The 20,579-nt window shown below is 39.5% G+C and overlaps 2 protein-coding genes and 1 long non-coding RNA gene across 8 annotated transcripts; 1 reads left to right on the forward strand and 2 right to left on the reverse strand.

The window, feature by feature from the left end:
- Positions 1 to 235: 235 nt before the first annotated feature.
- akr1a1b (aldo-keto reductase family 1, member A1b (aldehyde reductase)) lies at positions 236 to 8,812 on the forward strand. 2 transcript variants are annotated; one of them, XM_008407811.2, is made up of 9 exons: positions 236 to 363; positions 1,433 to 1,528; positions 2,405 to 2,524; positions 2,751 to 2,902; positions 3,774 to 3,969; positions 4,046 to 4,245; positions 8,155 to 8,227; positions 8,329 to 8,415; positions 8,544 to 8,812. In XM_008407811.2, exons 2-9 carry the CDS (start codon positions 1,448 to 1,450, stop codon positions 8,607 to 8,609), a joined length of 975 nt encoding a protein of 324 aa, XP_008406033.1. In that variant the 5' UTR covers positions 236 to 363; positions 1,433 to 1,447; the 3' UTR covers positions 8,610 to 8,812. The 2 variants fall into 2 exon arrangements, with proteins under 2 accessions (XP_008406033.1, XP_008406032.1); XM_008407810.2 differs by lacking the exon at positions 236 to 363 and adding an exon at positions 375 to 500.
- Positions 1,083 to 1,473, reverse strand: LOC103464014 (uncharacterized). The gene is made up of 2 exons (XR_533573.2): positions 1,394 to 1,473; positions 1,083 to 1,316 (listed from the first exon to the last, which is right to left on the reverse strand). It is a non-coding gene; the product is annotated as an uncharacterized LOC103464014 (long non-coding RNA).
- A 56-nt stretch (positions 8,813 to 8,868) lies between the features above and the next one.
- Positions 8,869 to 19,046, reverse strand: lg4h19orf44 (linkage group 4 C19orf44 homolog). Of its 5 annotated transcripts, none has more exons than XM_008407807.2 (11): positions 18,609 to 19,046; positions 17,484 to 17,645; positions 16,908 to 17,029; positions 16,331 to 16,826; positions 14,685 to 15,012; positions 14,551 to 14,562; positions 12,679 to 12,740; positions 12,104 to 12,581; positions 11,923 to 12,012; positions 10,043 to 10,209; positions 8,869 to 9,042 (listed from the first exon to the last, which is right to left on the reverse strand). In XM_008407807.2, the coding sequence occupies exons 1-11, from the start codon at positions 18,726 to 18,728 to the stop codon at positions 8,995 to 8,997; spliced, it is 2,085 nt and encodes a 694-aa protein (XP_008406029.1). In that variant the 5' UTR covers positions 18,729 to 19,046; the 3' UTR covers positions 8,869 to 8,994. The 5 variants fall into 5 exon arrangements, with proteins under 5 accessions (XP_008406029.1, XP_008406030.1, XP_017159906.1 ...); XM_008407808.2 differs by having other exon boundaries at positions 8,890 to 9,042; positions 14,551 to 14,559; XM_017304417.1 differs by having other exon boundaries at positions 8,890 to 9,042; positions 12,104 to 12,524.
- Positions 19,047 to 20,579: the final 1,533 nt, after the last annotated feature.

A 20,579-nucleotide genomic window follows, 5' to 3' on the forward strand; every position in this document is an offset into this window, starting at 1 on the left:
GAATTCCCACACTCCCTGTGGAAACAGCTGTATTGTGTTACTGTTTTCATACGCTACTTTCACATTTTGAATTAATTTTATTTTAACATGGCTGAGTCTTTTCAAGATTTCAGTGCATTTTAAAATCTGAATATTTCTCTTTAATTGACCATTTTTTACTTTAATTTTAAAAAAGAGCTAATGCATAGTATTTTCGCCGGAAATTGAGGAATGTACTCTTCCGGGAAAAGGGAGCGTCAGCAAAATCAGGGTGGTGTTTTTGAACAATTTAAACAGAAAGTGGCAGCTCTGCCCCGGAGAAGCTAAAAGAAAAGGAGTTGTTGAAGTAGCAGGTGGCGGTGCAACATTTAGATCAGCTCTTCGGTGAGTTAAGCGACGCGGAGCGCCATGTTGGTTGTTGTCATTTATTTCACTGCTGATAACAAGCAGCCATGCTCTTATTCGAGAGTCAAATTCTAAAGCGAGCGTTACCCCGGTTATTCTGTGAGGCCGCTAAAAGGGTGAGTTAGATAAATGCTGCCTTTTCTGGTCTGCGTATAATTTTTAGCTGTGAATACGGAACAGAAAATGGGGAATATGCCTGCTTATTTACGGAGTTCCAATCTGGAGCACCATTCTGCTGGCTAGCTGCCTTTATTAAATGAGCTGCAGGTAGCAGCAACTTGGTTTTACAATTTGAACTGTATAATAAATAGATGCCGGTGAGAAATAATTTTTAGCACTTAGTTATTGGTTGACGTGAAAATATCCAGCGCGAGCACTTAAGTCCAGTAAACGCGAGAGCTGTGGTTACAGCAGCTAACAGATGAAGCAGCCAGGAATAACACGATAAATTCACTTTGGTCACGCGCACAGCTGGCTCCTTGATCCTGAAAGTCACGTGACAATCAAACGACTCGATGTGAAATATTATGGACTGCGTTGTTTTGGGCTAGCCTAGGTTTTCAAGTTTTTGTTAAACTTGAGTCTAACTTATGAATAATTGTGGCAGAAAAAACGACTGAATAAAGTCTATTCCACCTCTTACGTCTTTGCTGAAGAAAGTTTTTTGTTAAATTCTTCCGTGGGCACGGTTTGTAATGTTTTGCTTTCCATTAGGAGCGTGGTACTGAAGTAGTTACAATTAGCCCAAGTGGTATCAGTAGTACCTAAGTTAAAGATCAAATTTTCCTGCATTTATTCCGCTGTCACATCTGCATATTTAAAACTATGAAGTCAGTTTTCACCCATTATGTTGTATCATAGCATCCTCATTGCCGTTTGGATAGATTTAGTTCAGTTTTATGTCACCTCAGGCCCCCCACCCTCCAACCATCCTAGTCAGAGTAGAAAAAATGTTACATTTACCAGATGTGTCTGAGGTTAGTTTAGTGTATTTCTTAAAGCTTTGTACCTCCAGGTAAACTACGTTCTCTCATCTTTTCTGTGTAAGGTGTTTTGGAGAGGCATGAATGACTTTGCAGTTCTCAACACTGGGCGGAAGATGCCCCTTATTGGATTGGGCACATGGAAGAGTGAGCCTGGAAAGGTAAAAATAGGATTTTATGTTATTCACCTTTTTAAGAGATGCTGTATATTGTCAAAAAATGTGTACATCGTTGTATTCAGGTGGTCCAGATGGATAAAATCCTGCACATATAAGTTCACTCAGGAGCTCGGTGAATTTATAACAGATGCCACAAGAATTCTGTTGATACAGATTTATTGCTACTAAATATTACACAGTCAACTGTTGCTGTTATTATAACAAAGTGGAAGTGACTTGCATTTTCAGTCATGAGCTACTAGGCCATGATATGGTGGTCAGAACCACCACTGGACTCTGGAGAAGTGAAGTATTGTTGGAAGACCTGTACGATTAATTGTCTCCTTCTGACAATCCAATGGATGAGTCTGGGTTTGGTGGTTACCAGGACAACTGCACTGCCCTGACTGTAGTGCCAGACTAGCAACTTAATGTTATTTTTCTGGGATTCTTTGAAACGTGCAATTAAATGTGAATCTGTCTGTTTTGATTGGATTGATTTGAATTTATTTCTGGATATGGATCGTAACTGTTGTGAACTGACATCTACAAATCTACAGAATCTAAATATTTAGCTCATCCACATTACCAATTAAGAATTTTGAATGTATTTCACTGCCCCTAGTGGACAAAAGTCTCAGTGATTTTAACAACTGATGTGATTTTAACCCCCGCGACCCGACCCTGGATAAGCGGAAGAAAATGGATGGATGGATGGATGGATGGATGGATGGATAGATGGATGTGATTTTAACATTTTGTGTGTGCGAGTTTTAAAGAGGGACAGACAATTCCATCATTCTTAGGAAGTACTTCATTCTCCAGACCTTCATATGAGTTTTCATAACTGCTCAGGTCTCTGCTCATCTGAACTGACAGGTGAAACAAGCCGTTCTGTGGGCCTTGGAGGCTGGCTATCGTCACATTGACTGTGCAGCTATCTATGGGAATGAAGTTGAGATTGGAGAAGCTCTGCAGGAGATTCTAGGTCCGGACAAGGTGAAGCAGTCCGTCTCATCACACTGAGCCCTGAGCTGATGTTTTACTCTTTTTGTATTTTATTATGCACATAAATGTTCCACTAACATGGATGTTGAAATATTATGTTTACAGTTTTCTTAACATAATTAAACTTTTTTTTTTAACCGATTCCCTCCTTTTATGTCACACATTCAAAGTTATTTAAAGTCTTTTTTTTCCTAAGATCTCTTGTCTCGTTCTTCAGTCTCTGAGACGAGAGGACGTCTTCATCACATCTAAGCTGTGGAACACCCGCCATCACCCAGAGGATGTGGAGCCCTCCCTCCTGAAAGCACTGAAGGACCTGAAGCTGGAGTACCTTGACCTGTACCTCATCCACTGGCCCTACGCCTTTCAGTAAGTTCAGCAGCTTTTTTAGATCAATGTATGTAGTGATGGGAATACTGTCCTCACTGTGGCTCGGTGCCTTATAGAACCGCCTGTAGGAAGAATAACTCTGCGGTTGTTTTCTGTCAGACTTTATCAGCCTCATCACTAGCTGCCTTTCCTCTGACCATATAATTTTGTAGTTTTGACATTTTGAAAATAAATCTGCTTAATAGGATCACACCTATTTCGCAAAAAGTTTTAGATTTTGATAAAAAGTTATCAAAATGTCTATTTTGTAAAACTGGAATGGAATCACACTTGACCAACCGAATATTGTCACTGGCACAAACTGCAAAGAAGACAACAGGAAGTAGTTGGAGGATGATGATGTGACATGTGTTTTAATGACTTATCACATGACAAAAACTTATTCACATGTGATTTTAATTGCGTTTCTTATTTAATGCAAACACAGTAATTGCGAATTGCGGTCTTGTTTTTTTTTACGACAAATATCGATATCGACAAAGTTGTTCACATTTGTAATGAAGACGCAGCTTTACTCCTTTCATTGAGATGTGCTGAGATACTTTTATGCACTGATAGTCTGAAGGACCTACCAATGCGTTTTAATCATGTTGAAGTCTGGACTTTGACCGGGCCATTGGTACACCTAAATTACTTTCATATTAAGCCGTGGTGTTGTAGAGTTGCCAGTCGGTGATAATAACTATGCATACCTTAACATAACTATTATCAGTCCCCTCTCACCCCCAACAGTTTTATTGTACTAGTGCCTTTATTCAGTGATAATACAGGAAAAGGGACAGAGATAGTGTAAGGTTAGGAGTCAAACTGTGTGCAGCACTCACACCTGACTTCCCTTTCTGTGTGCCAGACGAGGAGACGCTCCGTTCCCCAGGAAGGAGGATGGCTCCCTGCTGTATGATGACACAGACTACAAGGTGACCTGGGCAGCCATGGAGAAGCTGGTAGAGAAGGGCCTAGTCCGATCCATCGGCCTGTCCAACTTCAACAGCAGGCAGATTGACGACATCCTGTCTGTGGCCAGCATTAAGCCCACTGTTCTTCAGGTACATGACGTCGCTTTAAGGCTGAGGAACGGAGAACACAATCAGCTGAGGGGGCTTCTGTGCTTCTGTCCGGCAGGTAGAGAGCCACCCGTACCTGGCCCAGGTAGACCTGTTGGCACACTGTCGGGACCGGGGTCTGGTGGTGACCGCCTACAGCCCTCTGGGGTCTCCAGACCGAGCCTGGAAACATCCAGATGAACCCGTCCTGCTGCAGGAGCCTGCAGTTCTGTCACTGGCAGAGAAGTACAAGAAGTCTCCTGCTCAGATCATCCTCAGGTGATTTTACTGATAACAGCTTATATACACCACATGTATGTAGCATTGACTACATGCATGCAATATGTAATATTGTGTATTACACATTGTGTATTACTTCATATTGTGTGGCAGGGTTTCCCCCAGTGTACTATAGGCCTGGCGGCCCACCATGCTTTACTAGCGCCACCGCCAGGCTAAGCCTTTGTTTTTTTTGTTTTGTTTTTTTTTTTAGTAAAATAAAATAAAAAAATCGCCTCTTTTTTAAGCCGGATTGCAAGTGTTTCTGTTGCTCCAAGCGTCGGTATCAGAGCAGATTTATTCCTAAAATATATGTTTATAAAAGATATGTTTATAGTTTATGCATTTAAAGCCGGACCAATTACACCGCTGGCCTCTGCTCGTTGCCTCGCGCGCTGCAGCAGCTGGATGGCTAAAGTTAAACTTAGCGCCGATCCCATGCTCCTCCTTTCACTCAAACTGGACACAGGCTGACCGCTATGGATACTTACATCAACCCCCTGTGAGGAATTATGATTAGTTATGAGGAGTTATTGATTAAGGTAAGATTTTAAACCCACCGTGTTAGCTCTGGTTGCGCAGCTCTACGTGAACCGCAGGAATAACTTGTAGTCGCGCTTTCAGAGGTGCTTTGAGGAGCGGTGAGAATGATGTATATTTGTGAACAAAACATTATGCAGCTTTTACATCTCAACACGCTGCCCAGCGTTTGGCCCCGTCTTCCCTGTAAAGTTTAGGTCTGTGTTCCCGGTTGGCTGGTGCGTTAGTGGTTAACGACCCAGCGCTAATCACTCACCGGTTTAACCCGGTGAAGAGCTTTTGCGCTCTCCTCTCAGTCACGCATCACGCTGATTATATATTTTATTATTATTACTAGTATTATTTTCCCGTTACACAAAGCACTAAACCGTATCAAATGTTTTGCCCATTTAGTCAGACAGTTAATGCGCGCGGCCACTGGACATCTGAAAAACTCGTCCAGAAACTCGACTAACCAAAAGTTTCTGTGTCCCCTTGTTAAAAACTCAACAGACACAAAATGAAAGAGCTACTAAAGCCACATTAGCAGGATTGAATTAAATCTCCCATTTGTTGCGCATCTCTGCGCAGTGCAGCGGATTACCAACATCATGCAGGGCCGGTCCAAGGATGTATGAGGTCTGGAACAGAATATGACTTAGGGGCCCCTTTTGTTGCTAAAAACATCAGCACCTCTAACAGCTTCTGTGTTTGATTTAGTGAAACCTAGGACAGGGGGAGTAGTTTAACTGGCAAACCTAAAAAGCAATAAATTATAACTGCAGTTTACTAATTTGTATTTGTGAACAAACTGAGCTGAAACTCAAAGATTAAACTCAGCATCAAATTGTAGCTGTGGTAACAAACCAATCTGACTATGAATATTGTTCTTTGAACTTCTACAAAGTAAACTTGCCAGCTCCTTAAAATCTTACATATAAATGTTAAATAATTTAAAGTCTTTTAATTTATATATGCTGAAACCATTATGTCAAATTTAGCAGCAATAATAATCTCAATAAACAAATGCTACATTTATATATCTGTGGTCTATGTTAAAATATTGGCATTTATGGGGCCCCTGAAGCTCTGGGGGGCCTGATGGAGCCGCTGACTTAATTTGGATTTAACAGAAGTGGACATAATTGATATTCATTTTAATTGTACTTTTTGATTAGTTATTTTTAAGACTAGTTGTGGGTTTACATAGCAGTTCACTGATGATGTTTTCCCATAACATATAATAACCCAGTGATATTTTTACTTTTATTGTCTACTTAACATCTTTTAATACAAAAACACGGTGGACCGCCTCAGCGCCCCGACCACCGGGCTTAGCAAGTTTTCTGGGGGAAACCCTGTATGTTAGATGGACTTTACAATAGCACTCATCATCGTCACCATAACAACTGTTGCTGCACGATAAATTGCCCGAGATGTTATTGCAATATACAATAATATTGTGGTTTTAACACCATTTTCAAGTAATAAAATAATAATGGCTCACTAATGCAACAACACATTCTCAAAAATCAATAAACTTAAATTTTTTTTTGAACATTTAGCACTGGAACTGGATGACATTTTAAATATCCAAAATAAATAAAACAGAAATAACAAATAAACGAAATGAATTGTGAATTCTCTGTAAAAACAAGTGTCCTTCAGAAAAAGACCAGATCACCAGACTGAAGACTTTTATCATCCAGTTTTTGGTAGAAGGAAAAAAGAAGATAAATCATGCAAATGGAAATTATTGAGGGTTGTTTTAATTTATCATGGATTAGTTGATTTATTGCTTATTGAGACAGGCCTAGTCACAATACATGTTTTGAAATATTAACTACTCTGCATGTATTTTATTCTCCTTTATGAAGCATCAGAATGGAGGAAAATACAGCAGTTGTGTCTCAGATTAATATGAATGGTAATTTTATTAATTCAATTAAAGTTAAAATGGTTTTGTTGCTCATATATATATATATATATGGGGATATATTTAAGTCAGTTTATGTAATTATGGCTAATATAAATTCTAAATTCAGCTTCTTGTTAAATTATTATATTACATAAAAACAATAGATTTCAGCATTGAAATGTTACATATTATAGAGAGAGTTGTCCAGATGACAGTTGTTGACACTGTAACAAGGAAGGTCTTCAGAGGGTTGTATCCAAGCATAAGATTAGAAGGAAAATGTGTCATTATAAAAAAATGAATAGGAGCAAGAGATGTCTGCAGTATTTGGGTGATGACTTGTATCCAAAAATAGTGACAGTATTTCTTTACATTGGATTATTAATAAATGCTGCAGGTTTTTTGTTGATCCCGCATAAATAAGTAAAAAAAAAAAAGCATTTGTTGCTTTCTGTTGCTACTTTTCTGTTGCCAATTTCTGCTATTTAGCTGCATTTTTTCAACAGTGACACAGGATGTCACCACTCATTCCAATATGAAACTATGTACATTTTTGGTAACACTTTATTTGAAGGGGGGTGAATAAGACTGTCATGACACTGTCATAAACATGAATAAGCCTTCATGAATATTTATGACTGTTGTCATAAAGCGTCATTTGGTAAATCATGACACTTTTAATACAAAGTTGACATTCAAAATGTCTTTATGACAACTTGACATTAACCAATAAATCATTACTGATAAATTTGTTCTAAAAGTATTACTGATTGCACTTTAAAAATTAGGTAACTTTGTTATTAAAGGTAAAGTTTAAACAGTAATGATTTCTTGGTTAATATCAAGTTGTTATAAAGACATTTTGAATAATGTCAACTTTGTATTAAAAGTGTCATAATTTACCGAATGACTCTTTATCACAACAGTCATATTCATGAAGACTTATTGATGTTCATGACAGATGTTATGTCATGTTTATGAAAATGTCATGTCAGTCTTATTCACCCCCCTTCATATAAAGTGTTCCCAATTTTTTGTTTACAGACTAAAACTCTTTACAGTGACCCTATGAGCTGACAACTAATAAAAAAAAAAATTAAAAAAAAGAATATGCTGCATCTTTTAAAACTATTGCAAATTTAGTTGGTTGCCAAAGAAAAAAAGGGAAGCACCATGAGCTAACGCTGGAAAAAAGTCACTTGAGTCAGCAAAAAACCCACTGATTTAGTGGAAGTAAAAGGACAACAATGACCGGAGTTTGGGAAACTTCCAGTAATGAAACATGTCACTGGTTTCCTGCTGAGTGGGTTCCAGTAACGCACATCTTGTAACAAGTCTTTAGCTGGAAACTTTTCAGCCCCACAGAGAAGCTATTAAGGATATTGGTCCACATGTCAATTTTTCTTCCATATCTGTATTTATGTAGCCATAAACACGGTTTCTCCAACTCTGTTAAACTCTGGTCCTTTCAGATGGCAGACACAACGAGGCGTAGTAACAATTCCTAAGAGTGTGACGGAGTCGCGCATCAAGGAGAACATCCAGGTAATCTGTCACACCTGTTTCCTTCCACATAACATGTTCAATGAGCTCAGGTGTTTCTGTGCTTCAGTTTTTATTTGCTGAATAAACTCTCCTTCTTTCAGGTGTTTGATTTTACCCTTGAAGCAGAAGAAATGAAAAGCATCACAGCACTGAACAGAGGCTGGCGCTACATTGTACCAATGATTGAGGTGAGCAGGCAGCATGTCATGATTGGCAGTTCCTCTGCAGCCGTTTGAAGCAAAAACATGACCTAGATGTCCAAAAATATCCGCCCAGACAAGAGAAGCGCACTAACTTTGGCTCCAACTGTTTTCAGGTGGAGGGGAAGCGAGTTCCCAGGGATGCAGGACATCCCCACTACCCCTTCAATGACCCCTACTGATGACAGACACTATAGCTTCAATTTGTGCCTTCAACTTTAACCTCACATCGCTCACCAGTGTAGTTGTGCCATCTGTCTTCACTCTGTTAGATTCTGCACTTGTCGTTTGAATGCATCATGGTGACAGTCTGAGACTGCAAAGAAATTACTGTAACTGGATGCACACCTGTTCTTTTTTTAAATAAACATTTTGTTACGCCGTCTGGTGGATTGTTTCCACAGTTGATCATGGAAAATCATGAAGCAAAACAGCATTAACTAACCGTTGAATTTTTTTTTCTTTGCTATAACAATCCATTATTAAAATGTTTTAGTGAATATGTAGTAAGTGGTCAGGATGTTTCTGAAGCAGCTGGCTCCGCCTCCATTTCCTGTAGAACCTCCTCTATGTTTTCTCCCTGTGAGGTTTGGGACGTCTGCGCCTGCAAATGCTCTGAAAAACAAAGTTTAATCAACCCGCTTTAAAAATTCACAAATTCTGAAGTTTAACCTAAGAATTACAGTCATAAAGCTGCAGTATTTAACTTATAAAAAATATATTTTTCACGTATCTGTTGAAACTGTCAGTATGGTATGAGAAATAGTCTAAGAAAAAAAAATTAAAAATCGAGCCCCTTTCTGCTCTCAGTGCTAACTAGAAACAACCAATCAAAGCTAGGAGGCGGGTCTTGGTACTGTCAATCACCCCACCCCTTGCTTTCTGCTACGCTGCAGCTAGCATAGGCTATTGTGAATGTTAAGCTAGTTAGCATGGCCACCGATGATGGAGAAACGTTTTTTTACCCTTAGCGCATTTAGCAGCAAATACATGAGCTTGATTGGAAGCGCTAAGCCCCTCCTGGCTTTGATTGGTTGTATTTGGTCGGGGAGTGGTGCATTTCTTCAGACAGTAGTAATAGCTCAGGGAGGAGGTGGAGATCGATCTTTTCACATTATTTCACAGATAATTGTTGCCACTGACATGGCAACAATTTTAACAAATATGTAAACATTTTCTGTAATGGTTACATACTGCAGCTTTAAGCAAACAAACGTGTCATAATGCAGAGGCATGAGTATATCAAGAAGATGGAAAGGAAAATATGCTAGACCATTGACCTGCAGTATCTACACTCCTGTGCTGGTGCAGTTCTAGACATCCCATTGAATTCTGCTCATAATCAGTTTTAGACTCAAACTTTACAAATAACTTTGAAACTGACCTGAAATAGCAACTTCTAAAACATCAGAAGATATGATGGAAACAAAACCACCCTTGGAAAAGCTATTTTGTCTTAACTAAAAAATATTTGAAGACACAACATGAATTGCAAATAAATATCCTAATAAGGTAACACATTCAAAAATACTTTATTGACCCCAAAGGGAAATTAAACATTGTTGTAACTCATGTTAATTCAAATTCTTTTAAGACACAAGTGTGTAAGGCTGACCCGCATGGTTTCCTCCAGCGTGGTGTATCTGTAGTTGGGGGGTTCCAGGCTTTGCATCAGGCAGGCATGGAGGTGTTCACTGCGCTCCATGAACTGCTTGGTAATGGCCAGCTGCTGCTTCAGCATTTCATTCAGAGCAAATCCAGCCGGGTCCAACATGCTCGCAGCTGATGGAGTGAAAAAGAAATCTGGTTTGTACGACTTCTGCAGAACTCATGAAGTTCCAAATCCGACCTGATTTTCCTTAGTTTTGTGAAACCAATGATCCACTGGTGTTATCTACCTCCACAGGACTGAAAATCAGCCACCGTCCCCTTCTGCTCTGCCCAGAGAGAGGGCTGACTGACGGAGCCACCCACTGGGTCACATCTGTACTTATGTGGTTAACAATGGTCACCCTACTGTTGCCAACTTAACAATTTTTCACATAAAAAAACAGTATAAGTCAAAATTGGATCTGCAGATCAGATCTGTGATTAGCCAGAAAACAATGCTGATCAATATTATGACCGGCTTTATAGCAAAAGCCCTGATGTTTGCAGTGCACAGAGTACATATGTAGTGATATATCTGCCCCTCCAGGATTTTGAGATCACTACTATTAATGCAAATTCACTCATCATTCATAAATTTTGCGCAGACTTAGAATTTTCACAAGTCATTGCAAGTTTTCCGCAAATCTGACCAATTACTGCAACTCGGCTGAATTTTCACCAATCGCTATTGCCCCATTCTCATTTAACTTTACTAAAGCTCTTGAAAGCCAAATCTACAAGATGCTTGAAGCTTGAGTGATGTTAAATGGCAATGTTTTTGGCTGCTGTAAAAACCATATTAAGATTTTCCCTAGGATTTGCTTTTACTGTGTAAACAATTCATGTGAATATGAGTTACCAATTTGGAATTCTTCTTTTGCATTATGAGAATTCATCAGAACATGATTGTATTGGGATTTAGGATTCTACTTCAAGATGGTACTTGAAAATATTATTGGCACTTTACATATTAAGTATATTAAAATCATGTCTTTTTTGGGAAGGTTATGTGCAGCAATTTTACCTTTTTTGTAAGACCATGGTATGTAAAAGAAAATAAACATAAAAAATTGCAACTCTGACTACAACTTATGAAATTTAAAAAAAGATTTATATACTGTTCACATTAAACTGTTTCATTCACTGTAATGTCACTCAAAGAACAGCCTAACTTGCAATTTAACACGTGAAGTAAAAGCTTGTCTTTGTCCCCATAACATTTGCAGATCTAGCAGTTTTCTGCATTCATTTTTTATATACTGTATATATATATATATATATATATATATATATATATATAATTTTTTTTTATCAAAAAATGAAATAATAGCAGCCAAAATGTGAGAAGATCATACATAAATAATACTGATTTTTAGGTTTTTACCTTAAATATTATCTGTTCTTAGTCTGCATAGCTCCACAGTGGATTGCCTAATAAAGTAGATAGAGCTACAACAAAGAACATGAATAGAATATAAGAGCATTCTATATTTATATATGAAACAAGAAGAGCAGGAATCTGAAAGCTGGATGCTGCAATGACTAAAAGTAGTCTTTTATGACAACCTGCAAAAGCAGCAGTCCACCCATAGATGGCGATGCAGCACATCTTTAGCTTCAAAAAGACAATCAGCCAGCAGAGATGAACTATCTAAGGGTTTCCCCCATCTTTTTGAAAACCAATCATCTCTGTGTTAGTGATGATTTCAAAAGATCTAGTCGAACCTCATAGGAAGAGAACTCTCTGTGGTTTCTGATCCCCACCCAACAACCATAAACTCCCTTTAATTCAGCACCAAAGGTGAGGTTGTGCATCTCAATCTGACCTGGGGCCAGTGGACGTACCTTCTAACCTGTCTGCACTGAAGGCATGGGGGGCCACATATGTGGGTCCCATGTAGATCCTGCCAACCATGGGGTCCAGCGGAGCCATACCTTCAGAACAACGAGAGCCCAGGTTCAGACAAAGCTTCATGAACATGACCAGAACTCAGTCTGACAAATATCAATGAGAACGCAGACTGACCTGCTGACCAGGAGTAACCTGGTGGATCAGGCCAAGTCTGTGCTGCTGCATCTTTGAAACTCCTCCTGTGCTTTCTTGAATGCTGAGAGAAGCTCCGTCTGCTTCTGCTGAATGATTCTGATCTCACACTGGAGAAAGTACTGGAATAATCATCTTCCGTCTTCCTGAGAGACTCGTCTGTCCTGGAAACTGCCTGTGTGACCTTTGATCTGACGTCTGATCTGACGTCTGATCTCACCTCTGATCTGACCTCTGCTTCCTCATCACAATCTCCTCCCAGGTACTCTGAAATCTGCCTGGCGCTAGAATCAGTGTCAAAGTTGCTGTGATAGTCCACCGCCGCCTCTTCTTCCTCCTCCCATGGTGACAGCTGGCGTCTACTTTGGGATCCAGGGACAGCGTCTGCCATTTTGTTTTGATTCTGCATTGGCACCAAAACCAAATCAGTAAAGTGAGTCTTTTGGTAATCTAATGAGCTCTGGAACAAAAAGTTAACATGGGTTAATATTGAAGCTTTTTTTTTTGATTAAGTTGACATCATTACACTGATTTTCCATCACATGTTTTGTTCCCACCCGTCTTCCTGGCATTTCAGAGGGAGTCAGCTCATCGAGAGTCATCACATTGACCCTGATCTCTGCAGAAAAGCAACAGAAAATAGTTTTCTCTTAATAAATGAGGCCACAGATGTTGACGCATGCTGATGTGTCAGATGGATGTAGCATCCTTGCAGTTTTAGCAGCTCTGTTTTGAGAACTTAGTGTCTTGCAAAGGTATACGCACCCCTTAAACCTTTCATATTTTGTCATGTTCCAACCACCAACTTTAATGTATCTCTAGAGCAGTGGTGCCCAAAGTCGGTCCTTGAGGGCCGACATCCTGCATGTGTCAGTTCTCTCTCTGGTGGTAGTAACAATCTTTTCAACATGTCAGTGTTCTTCTTAGACCTTCTAATGAGCCATCATTTGATCCAGGTGCGTTGAACCAGGGAGAGAACTAAAGCATGGAGGATACCGGTCCTCCAGGACTGACTTTGGGCACCACTGCTTTAGAGGGATGTTGTGTGATTGATAAAAATCTGAAATGCATGTTGTGTGATCTGAATTCAGATTGGGAAAATGGAGGTGCTTGTATCAGATACATAAATCCACATTTTACTTTCTCTATAGTTGTGGAAAAATTAAGACACCCCATTAAATATTGAGTTCTTTATTAACAATGGCAGCAGTTTTATCCTGTTTGGTTGAAGTAACTTCAGTGAGATGCTTTCTGAGACTGATCTGAGGAAAGTTCAACCACAGTACTGGAATCACCACCATGTTCTTCAGCTGAACAGAAACAAAACTGAAGTTATTATCTTTGGACCTAAAGAGGAACGATGCATACAGCTTCAGCTATTACAGCTGGAAACTAATGATTAGAGTGAAATCTGGGTGTAGTGATGAACTCTGACCTGAATCGTAGAGATGCATAAGGACAGTTATAAAGTCGGCCTTCTATCACCTGAAGAACATTTCCAGAATTAAAGAACTAATGACTCAGCAAAATCTATGAGTTTAGCTTTAGTCACATTGATTACTGCAACAGTGTCTTCACAGGTTGGCCTAAAAATAAAAAGAAATCCTCCAGTTACAGCTGATCCAGGATGCTGCTGCTGGAGTTCTGACCAAAACCAACAGGATAGAGCACATCACCTAGTTCTACAGTTCCTGAAGCTCAGAGAATGGACTTTAAAAACATTTTATTTTATAAATCACTGAACGGCTTAGCACCACAATACATTAAGTATGTATTTTGGTCTGGTCTGCTCTGCATTTCCAGAACCAGAACCAAACATGGAGAAGCAGCATTCAGCATCTATACTCCACAAATCTGGAACAAACTTCCAGAAAACTACAAAACACTGAGTTCCTTCAAATCAAAGCTGAAAACTCACCTGTTTAGGATAACTGCAACATCATAACATCTGTTTTTCAACTTGTGTCTTATTTGTCATTTTTACCATTAACTGCCTTGTTGCTGATATGTGCTGCACTAATAAACTTGCCTTACCTTCTTGAAGATTTCACTTTTTATTGTTTATTTGTATAACTTAAATTCCTCAGCATTGTCAAACTGATTAAATAATCCTATTTATCACAAATGGTATTTTGGTCAACAATTGTTGCATCCTAAACAATCCTTTGCAAAAATAAAATTATACACAGTTTCACTGTGAAAACATTGTAATCATGATATTTTGTATAGACTTAATTCAACCCCCTTTTACTCTGATACTCCTAAATAAAATCTAGTCCAATCACTTGAGCTCAGAAGTATAAATAATTAATAGGGCTCGTTTAATTTTAAGAACAAATCCAGCTGTTCTAGAAGAACAAAACGTCTCCAAAACACTAATAATCCACCAGGCACAGTGTGTTGGTTCTGCAGAGGAAAAATGGACGTACCTCCTGGGCCTTCTAGGATGCATGAGAAGAAGAGGGACAAGAATAATGTTAAAGCCTACTGATCTCTGACCTTCTCTGCTTTCAGTCAAACTAAGGGGTAAAGCTGCTCTCCTCCCCTGATGGGCCCCTCTTACCTTCTGAAGAAGCTGAACTCATGCGACTGTGTGGATGCTCAGATCCCGGCCCCACAGGGAACAGCTCCTCCAGAGAAAGCACTTCAGCATGGCTTGACGAGGATGAGTGGCAGTGCTGCGGACCCTCTGCCTTCTGAGCGGAGCCCTGCCTCTCTGGGGTGGTGGAGGGGCAGTGGGGGGAAGGGGGTGATGGCGACAGCGCCGAAGGACTGAACTGGGCCTGGGCCTGGCCAGTGAATCGGAACGGAGAGCTGTGACAGGAAGGAGAGGGCGGTGAAGGGTGGGCAGCAGCCTGCCTTTCATCCTCCTCACTGGGACTGCTGAGTGTCTGCATGAGAGGAAAAAACAGCCAGGCTTTTAAATCCGCTCAGGTTTTCAGAGCAGTACAGCTTCATCAAAATCCCCTGATGGATTCAGTGAAAAAACCCAGATAAAAAAAAAATAAATAAAAAAATCCAAAATTTTCGGTTTAAAAATCACTCCTTTTAACATTTTACTATCTCAAAAAAAAAAACAACTAACTCCATGAATGTGTAATTTTCACCGTCTCCGTTGTGACTGTATGAGTCTGTGACATTGCTGTGGAGGACGTCTGCAGCAGTTCTCTTTCTCTTTCTGTTGTTGCTTCAGGTAACTGAGGTTAGTGGCCCCCCGTTCAGGCGGCGGCGTCTCCAGGTCCCCCTCCACTGATTCAGTAAGGTTGGGGTCCAGACCTCAGCTGGCTTATTCAGCACTCTCATCCATCTGTTTTATCCTGTTCCCATGGAAGTTTGCTGCTGTGCTCAGCATCAGACCTTTATCTTTTCACAGACTGACCCTGTGGTGAACCCACTCCTGGAAAAGTTTTCACTTGTATAAACTGAAGAATAGCTGACTTCAAATTCTTTGGAAATTGGTAAGTAATAGAGCTTAATTAATCAAATGAATTGTTCAATTTTGATCCAAATGATCACAAAAGCAAATAAACAAGTATTTTTCCATTATTATTATTAGTTTGACATGTTCCACACCAAGACTGAGTAGTGGGAAGAGGATCTGTTTAATATTTACATAAAAATCTACATTTGAATAAATATTACATTATACAAGAATGTCTCAGAGAACATGTAATGTTTAATGCAATTTGCTGTTTTTTAAGTGAAATAATTTTTTTTCAGTAAGCAATAGTTTAGAATATTTTTAATATTGACCAAAATTATATTTTTTTTCCATAAGAGAGCAGCAGTATGGAGGGCCAAAGGGAACAAAATTATCAAATAAATACATCCATAAATCATTATTTAAATCTACCAAGAAATAAGTAAATTTGTTTAAAAATGGCTAAATCATTTAATAAACACTTAATTTATTAAATATGTCACTAAATCATTAAAATGCAAACTTATAATAGCCAATGTAGATAATTTATTAAATATATAATTAAATATTTCATAATTCCTGTTGCTGCAGAATTACCACGAAATAACATTGTCCGTCAAATCGTCCAATAAAGTCAAGAGGCTGTGGGCGGGGCTAACACTGACCTGTGCAAACAGTCACATATTTAAAGTTGACCATAAACACATAAAGACAGATTTTTTTCCAGAGGGTTTTATATCTGAATTATCTCAAAGAGATTAAATTAGACAAAGTGAAAGCAGACATACCCTGTGTGGTCTTTTCACAGATGAAGATCTCCCAGGTCCAGACATGCTGATCGATTCTACTGAGTCTCCAAGCAGTTTCCTCATGTCTTCTTCATCACTTTCCAGACTCACACCGCTCATTGGTCTCCTTGGCTTCCTCTCCAACCCCCCAGAAAGTTCAACAGCATCCCCGGCTCTTGATCTGAACCCGACGCCAGCAGCAGCATGTCTTGTTGCCTCGGGGGGAGCAGAGCTGCTGCGGTTTTTCTTTTTGAGGAAACGGTTCTCCCTCTGGCTCTTTTCAGTGTCGAACTGCGCTGACAGTGCCGCAGAGGCCTCCCTGATCTGGACGGCTGCTTCTGGTGCCATTTCCACATCCGAGGCTGGACTGAGGACAGCTGCCGAGGCATTCTTAGCCTGTTCTAGCTCCTGCTTGCGGCTCCGGACACGACTCTCGATATCAGCTAGCCTACGCAAGGCAGGAGCCTGAGAGCCACGCTGGGAGGATGACACACATCTGACCAAAGAAATCCCAAAATAGATCAATTGACAATCTAGTTAGACCTTTTATAGACCTTTTATAGCAACAGGAGTTCACCTTGGTTGTACCACAGCCTGTGCTAGGTTCCTGCTGACCGGCGAGTGGCTGCTGTTAGCTGGTTTTGGAGCCTTCTTTAGGAACCTGCTCCCTTCTGCCAGTGACCTCTGAGGCCTGAGATCCTACAGCAAAAGAATCAGACCAAAGATTAGGACTCGGTTAAATGGTAAATAGACTGAAAGGCACTCTTTCATAGATATGCTCAACAGTGAGCGTGATCCATTGTTCATGCTAAACCCACATGGAGAGTTTACGCCCTAAAGCTTAATTACATCTGTCCAAAGCAAACTGTATATGATTATGTTTGTAACAGTAAGACAAAAAATTCTTAATTCTTGTATCAATCAATCAAAAAAAGAAAAAACACTTAGCACTCAGATAGAACATAATGGTTGTTACGGATACCTGGTGACCAGGAGAGGACCTGATTTACAGCTGGTCCCCAACACACTACTGTTTTTCTTCTAGATTGTAAGAGGTAAATTTGAACACCTCTTCGCAAGGGGAACCAAAAATGTCTCTTTATATTTCCCATGACATTCAACTGTATTTAATGATGACATCACTATAACTCACCTGGGTTGAATCTCCTTTTATCTCAAGGTTCTCTTGTGTATTAGCAAGTCTGGCAGATTCAGCAGTCTGTTTAGAAGCAGAGGTCTCTGAGGAGAGGTCACTGAGGTCAGAGAACAAGTTGTGGCTGTTTGAAGGAACAGGTCCAGCTCTGAAGGAGGCTCCCTAGACACAACGAGAGATGCAGCAAATTTATTTGTGTTCTAATCTCTGTCAAAACGCAGTTTTACAGCAGAGATGTAGAATTAAATATTTACATTTTGTTTCATTTTTACTGTCATAAATAAAATATTAACATTTTACAATTAGCATGACCAGTTAGATCAGAGGATTATACATGTCCCTAACAGTATGAGGAAAGAAATTGACCAGATGACCTTCAATTAATAGCACTAGCTTCCAGTTTCTGCAAATGTAAACAAGTTCAATAAGTTGAAAATGGTGCTAACAATAGCAGAGTTCAACAATAACTCTGACTGTACTAGTTTTATTATTTTCCATGTCATAAAAACTCACCATTTTCCAATAGTAACCCGGGTGAGCACTGTTCCCAACTTTGTGACTTTGTTGGCATATTTAGTCACTTCTTTTTCTTTTTTTATTTCATAAAAGTGAACAGCGATATTTTTTTTTCTCCTATTGGTGACAGCATGTCACCAAAGTCTTCAATTTGCAGTTTGTATTTGTGGTTTATTTTGTATTTGTGGTTTATTTTGTTTGCTCTTACAAGTAAATTTAAACACCTCAACCTCAATGTAATGATGATTCCTACATCATCATTACATTGATGTGAGGATCTGATCCCACTGGTCGTTCTAGTTTCAGCTCCTGCTGATACCTTACACACAGAACAATTGTAATTCAAGACCTTGAGATGCAAGAGTTTGTTTTTTTTTCGTGTGGTATGGCTTCTTAAGTTCCTAGATATGTCTAAAGTGAAGCAGCCAGGATGATATTCAGGTGGAAGCAAAAAATTACTCATGGATTATGCAAAGGACAAATAATTATTAGTATGACTGCATAATTCACTATCCACATCTTTCTAATATGAAAATCTATATTCTTTTCGAAGCGCCATGATTTCGATGAAAACACATTTTCAAAACGTTCCGGACTGTGAATGCACACCTGTGTTTTGGTGGTTGAGTCCTGTGTGGAGCCTCCTCCGTCTCTTGTGCTGCTCCTCTTGCCTGACAGCAGCGCCTCTGCCCGGTTCAGAGCCGAACTCCGACCGCTTACTTTCCACATATTTCAGCTGGTTCTCATGAGCTGTCCGAACCCTTTCTGGCCGTTACGTCGTCAGTCGTTTTTTCCCTTTACATGTTCCTCTTCTTTGGTTTTTACCACACAGGAGAAACATCCTAAGCTAGCTTGCAGTTAAACCGATAGTAGCTAGTTTTAGCTGCATATTGCGCTTTCTTGGGATTCATTCGTTAATCTCCTAACCTCTGAACAATTCATCATCTACCGAACAACACAATATAACCAGGTTCATCTTGTTTTAACCATTCGCTCACTCATACCAGCAGACTGGCGTCCCTTGTTTCCATGGAAGAGCTTCTGTTCTTCTTCTCGATATCGAACGTAGGACGAAATCAGATTAGTAGCGCCACCTACAGTTTGAACGTGTTAGTGCACGAATCAGCCAGTCTTTCAAGCATCTCCTTTTAGGATGCTTTTTTTTCCATTAAGAGTTTTAATTCGTCTTGAGACATTGGAAAAACATGCTTTAAAACATTTAAAAGAGTTTTTTAGACTCCCCAGGGGACACTGTAATGGAAGCTTGCTCTGCAATGAAAGAAGAAATAAAACTCCAACAGAAAATTATAATTTCGGCTCTTAAAGTCATGACTTTGAGATACAAAGCCATAATTTCAACCTTCAAAGGGAAAATTATGAGATTCAAAGCCATATTTATGAAATAGAAAGCCATAATGTTGAGATTCAATGTTCAACATAAAATTAGGCCTTGCTTTGGATCTCAACAGTCCTCCCATGTTCATCAAGGGAAATCCTTTCCACTTCTGCAATCCGGTCATGATAATGTTAGCCTGGTAGAAAACCATCCCTTGTTCTACATTTTGCTTCATACAGAGGGTCTGAACCCTCAGCTAATGAGAAACAGTTGCTTGCTGGAGGTAATTCTAAATTTTGATATAAAGAAAAATTTCAATTCTTTTACAGAGAAGACAAAATGTCTTCTTGAATGAAACTTGCATTTATGCCAAATCAAGACTAAAAACATGCAGTCGCAGCCTAATCATAAACATGATGTTTGTATGATTACTGCCATTCTGTGGTGGAAATCATATGCAAATATATTTGCATTTTATTATTGTTTCCACAACAGAATGGTGGTAAGAAAAAGTTCTATAATTGAGTTTTTATTTTTATACTTTATACTTTAGGCCAAGGTTATCAGGACAACTGTGAAAATCTAAGTATCAATAGATCCCTAATTGCCTTAAAATAAGTGTGCAAAGCTCATCTTGTGATCTTTCTTTTCTCAAAACAATGTATTTGTGTTTGCCATGAGATTCTGCTATTGCTCTGATTTTGTGTGTCCATATCTGGGTTGAGGGATAAACAAAATAATCCAAAGCTTAGGCTTTGGCCAGGCTTCCAGGCCAGACGCAGGGATGGGTTGATGAACCTCGGGAGGCTGTGGGTGGCTTAGTCTTTTTGACACACTCACAGAGTTTAACACTCAGAGGATGTAAGCTGTTAAAATTCCAGATCAGAATATAAAAAAAAATTAAAAGTCCACTATGTATTAGTCTACTTTACCTTGCTAGTTATGTTTTTTCAGTCATTCCCATCTCTGCAGCCTTTTGGTCTCAAGAGCGGATGAAACACACACGCACGCACACACACACACATGCGCATGCACGTGCGCGTGCACACACACACACACACACACACACACACACACACGCGCACGCAAACACACATGGTGTTCGTTTTTCCATTACATGCATGCACAACCACTGAAATAGACATGAAAAGCTTTTCTGTTTTTCCATAATCATTTGGAAAAGTGTCTGAGGAAACGCCTGTCCATAGTTTGCTTATGAAGGACAGGAAGAGAAAAGCAGTGGC

The sequence above is a fragment of the Poecilia reticulata genome, linkage group LG4, assembly GCF_000633615.1.
Source record: "Poecilia reticulata strain Guanapo linkage group LG4, Guppy_female_1.0+MT, whole genome shotgun sequence".
In the NCBI taxonomy this organism is placed as follows: Eukaryota; Metazoa; Chordata; class Actinopteri; order Cyprinodontiformes; family Poeciliidae; genus Poecilia; species Poecilia reticulata.

What these genes read in the sequence shown, in the direction of transcription:
- akr1a1b (XM_008407810.2), top strand. Translation starts at nt 432, where the DNA reads ATGCTCTTATTCGAGAGTCAAATTCTAAAGCGAGCGTTACCCCGGTTA. An exon ending in GGAAGAGTGAGCCTGGAAAG is followed by an intron (nt 1,529 to 2,404) that starts GTAAAAATAGGA and finishes CTGAACTGACAG; the next exon opens with GTGAAACAAGCCGTTCTGTG. An exon ending in ACATTGTACCAATGATTGAG is followed by an intron (nt 8,416 to 8,543) that starts GTGAGCAGGCAG and finishes AACTGTTTTCAG; the next exon opens with GTGGAGGGGAAGCGAGTTCC.
- lg4h19orf44 (XM_008407807.2), bottom strand. Translation starts at nt 18,728, where the DNA reads ATGTGGAAAGTAAGCGGTCGGAGTTCGGCTCTGAACCGGGCAGAGGCG. An exon ending in CTGTGAAAAGACCACACAGG is followed by an intron (nt 15,013 to 16,330) that starts GTATGTCTGCTT and finishes CCTCTCATGCAG; the next exon opens with ACACTCAGCAGTCCCAGTGA. An exon ending in AGGTTACTCCTGGTCAGCAG is followed by an intron (nt 12,013 to 12,103) that starts GTCAGTCTGCGT and finishes GTTGTTCTGAAG; the next exon opens with GTATGGCTCCGCTGGACCCC.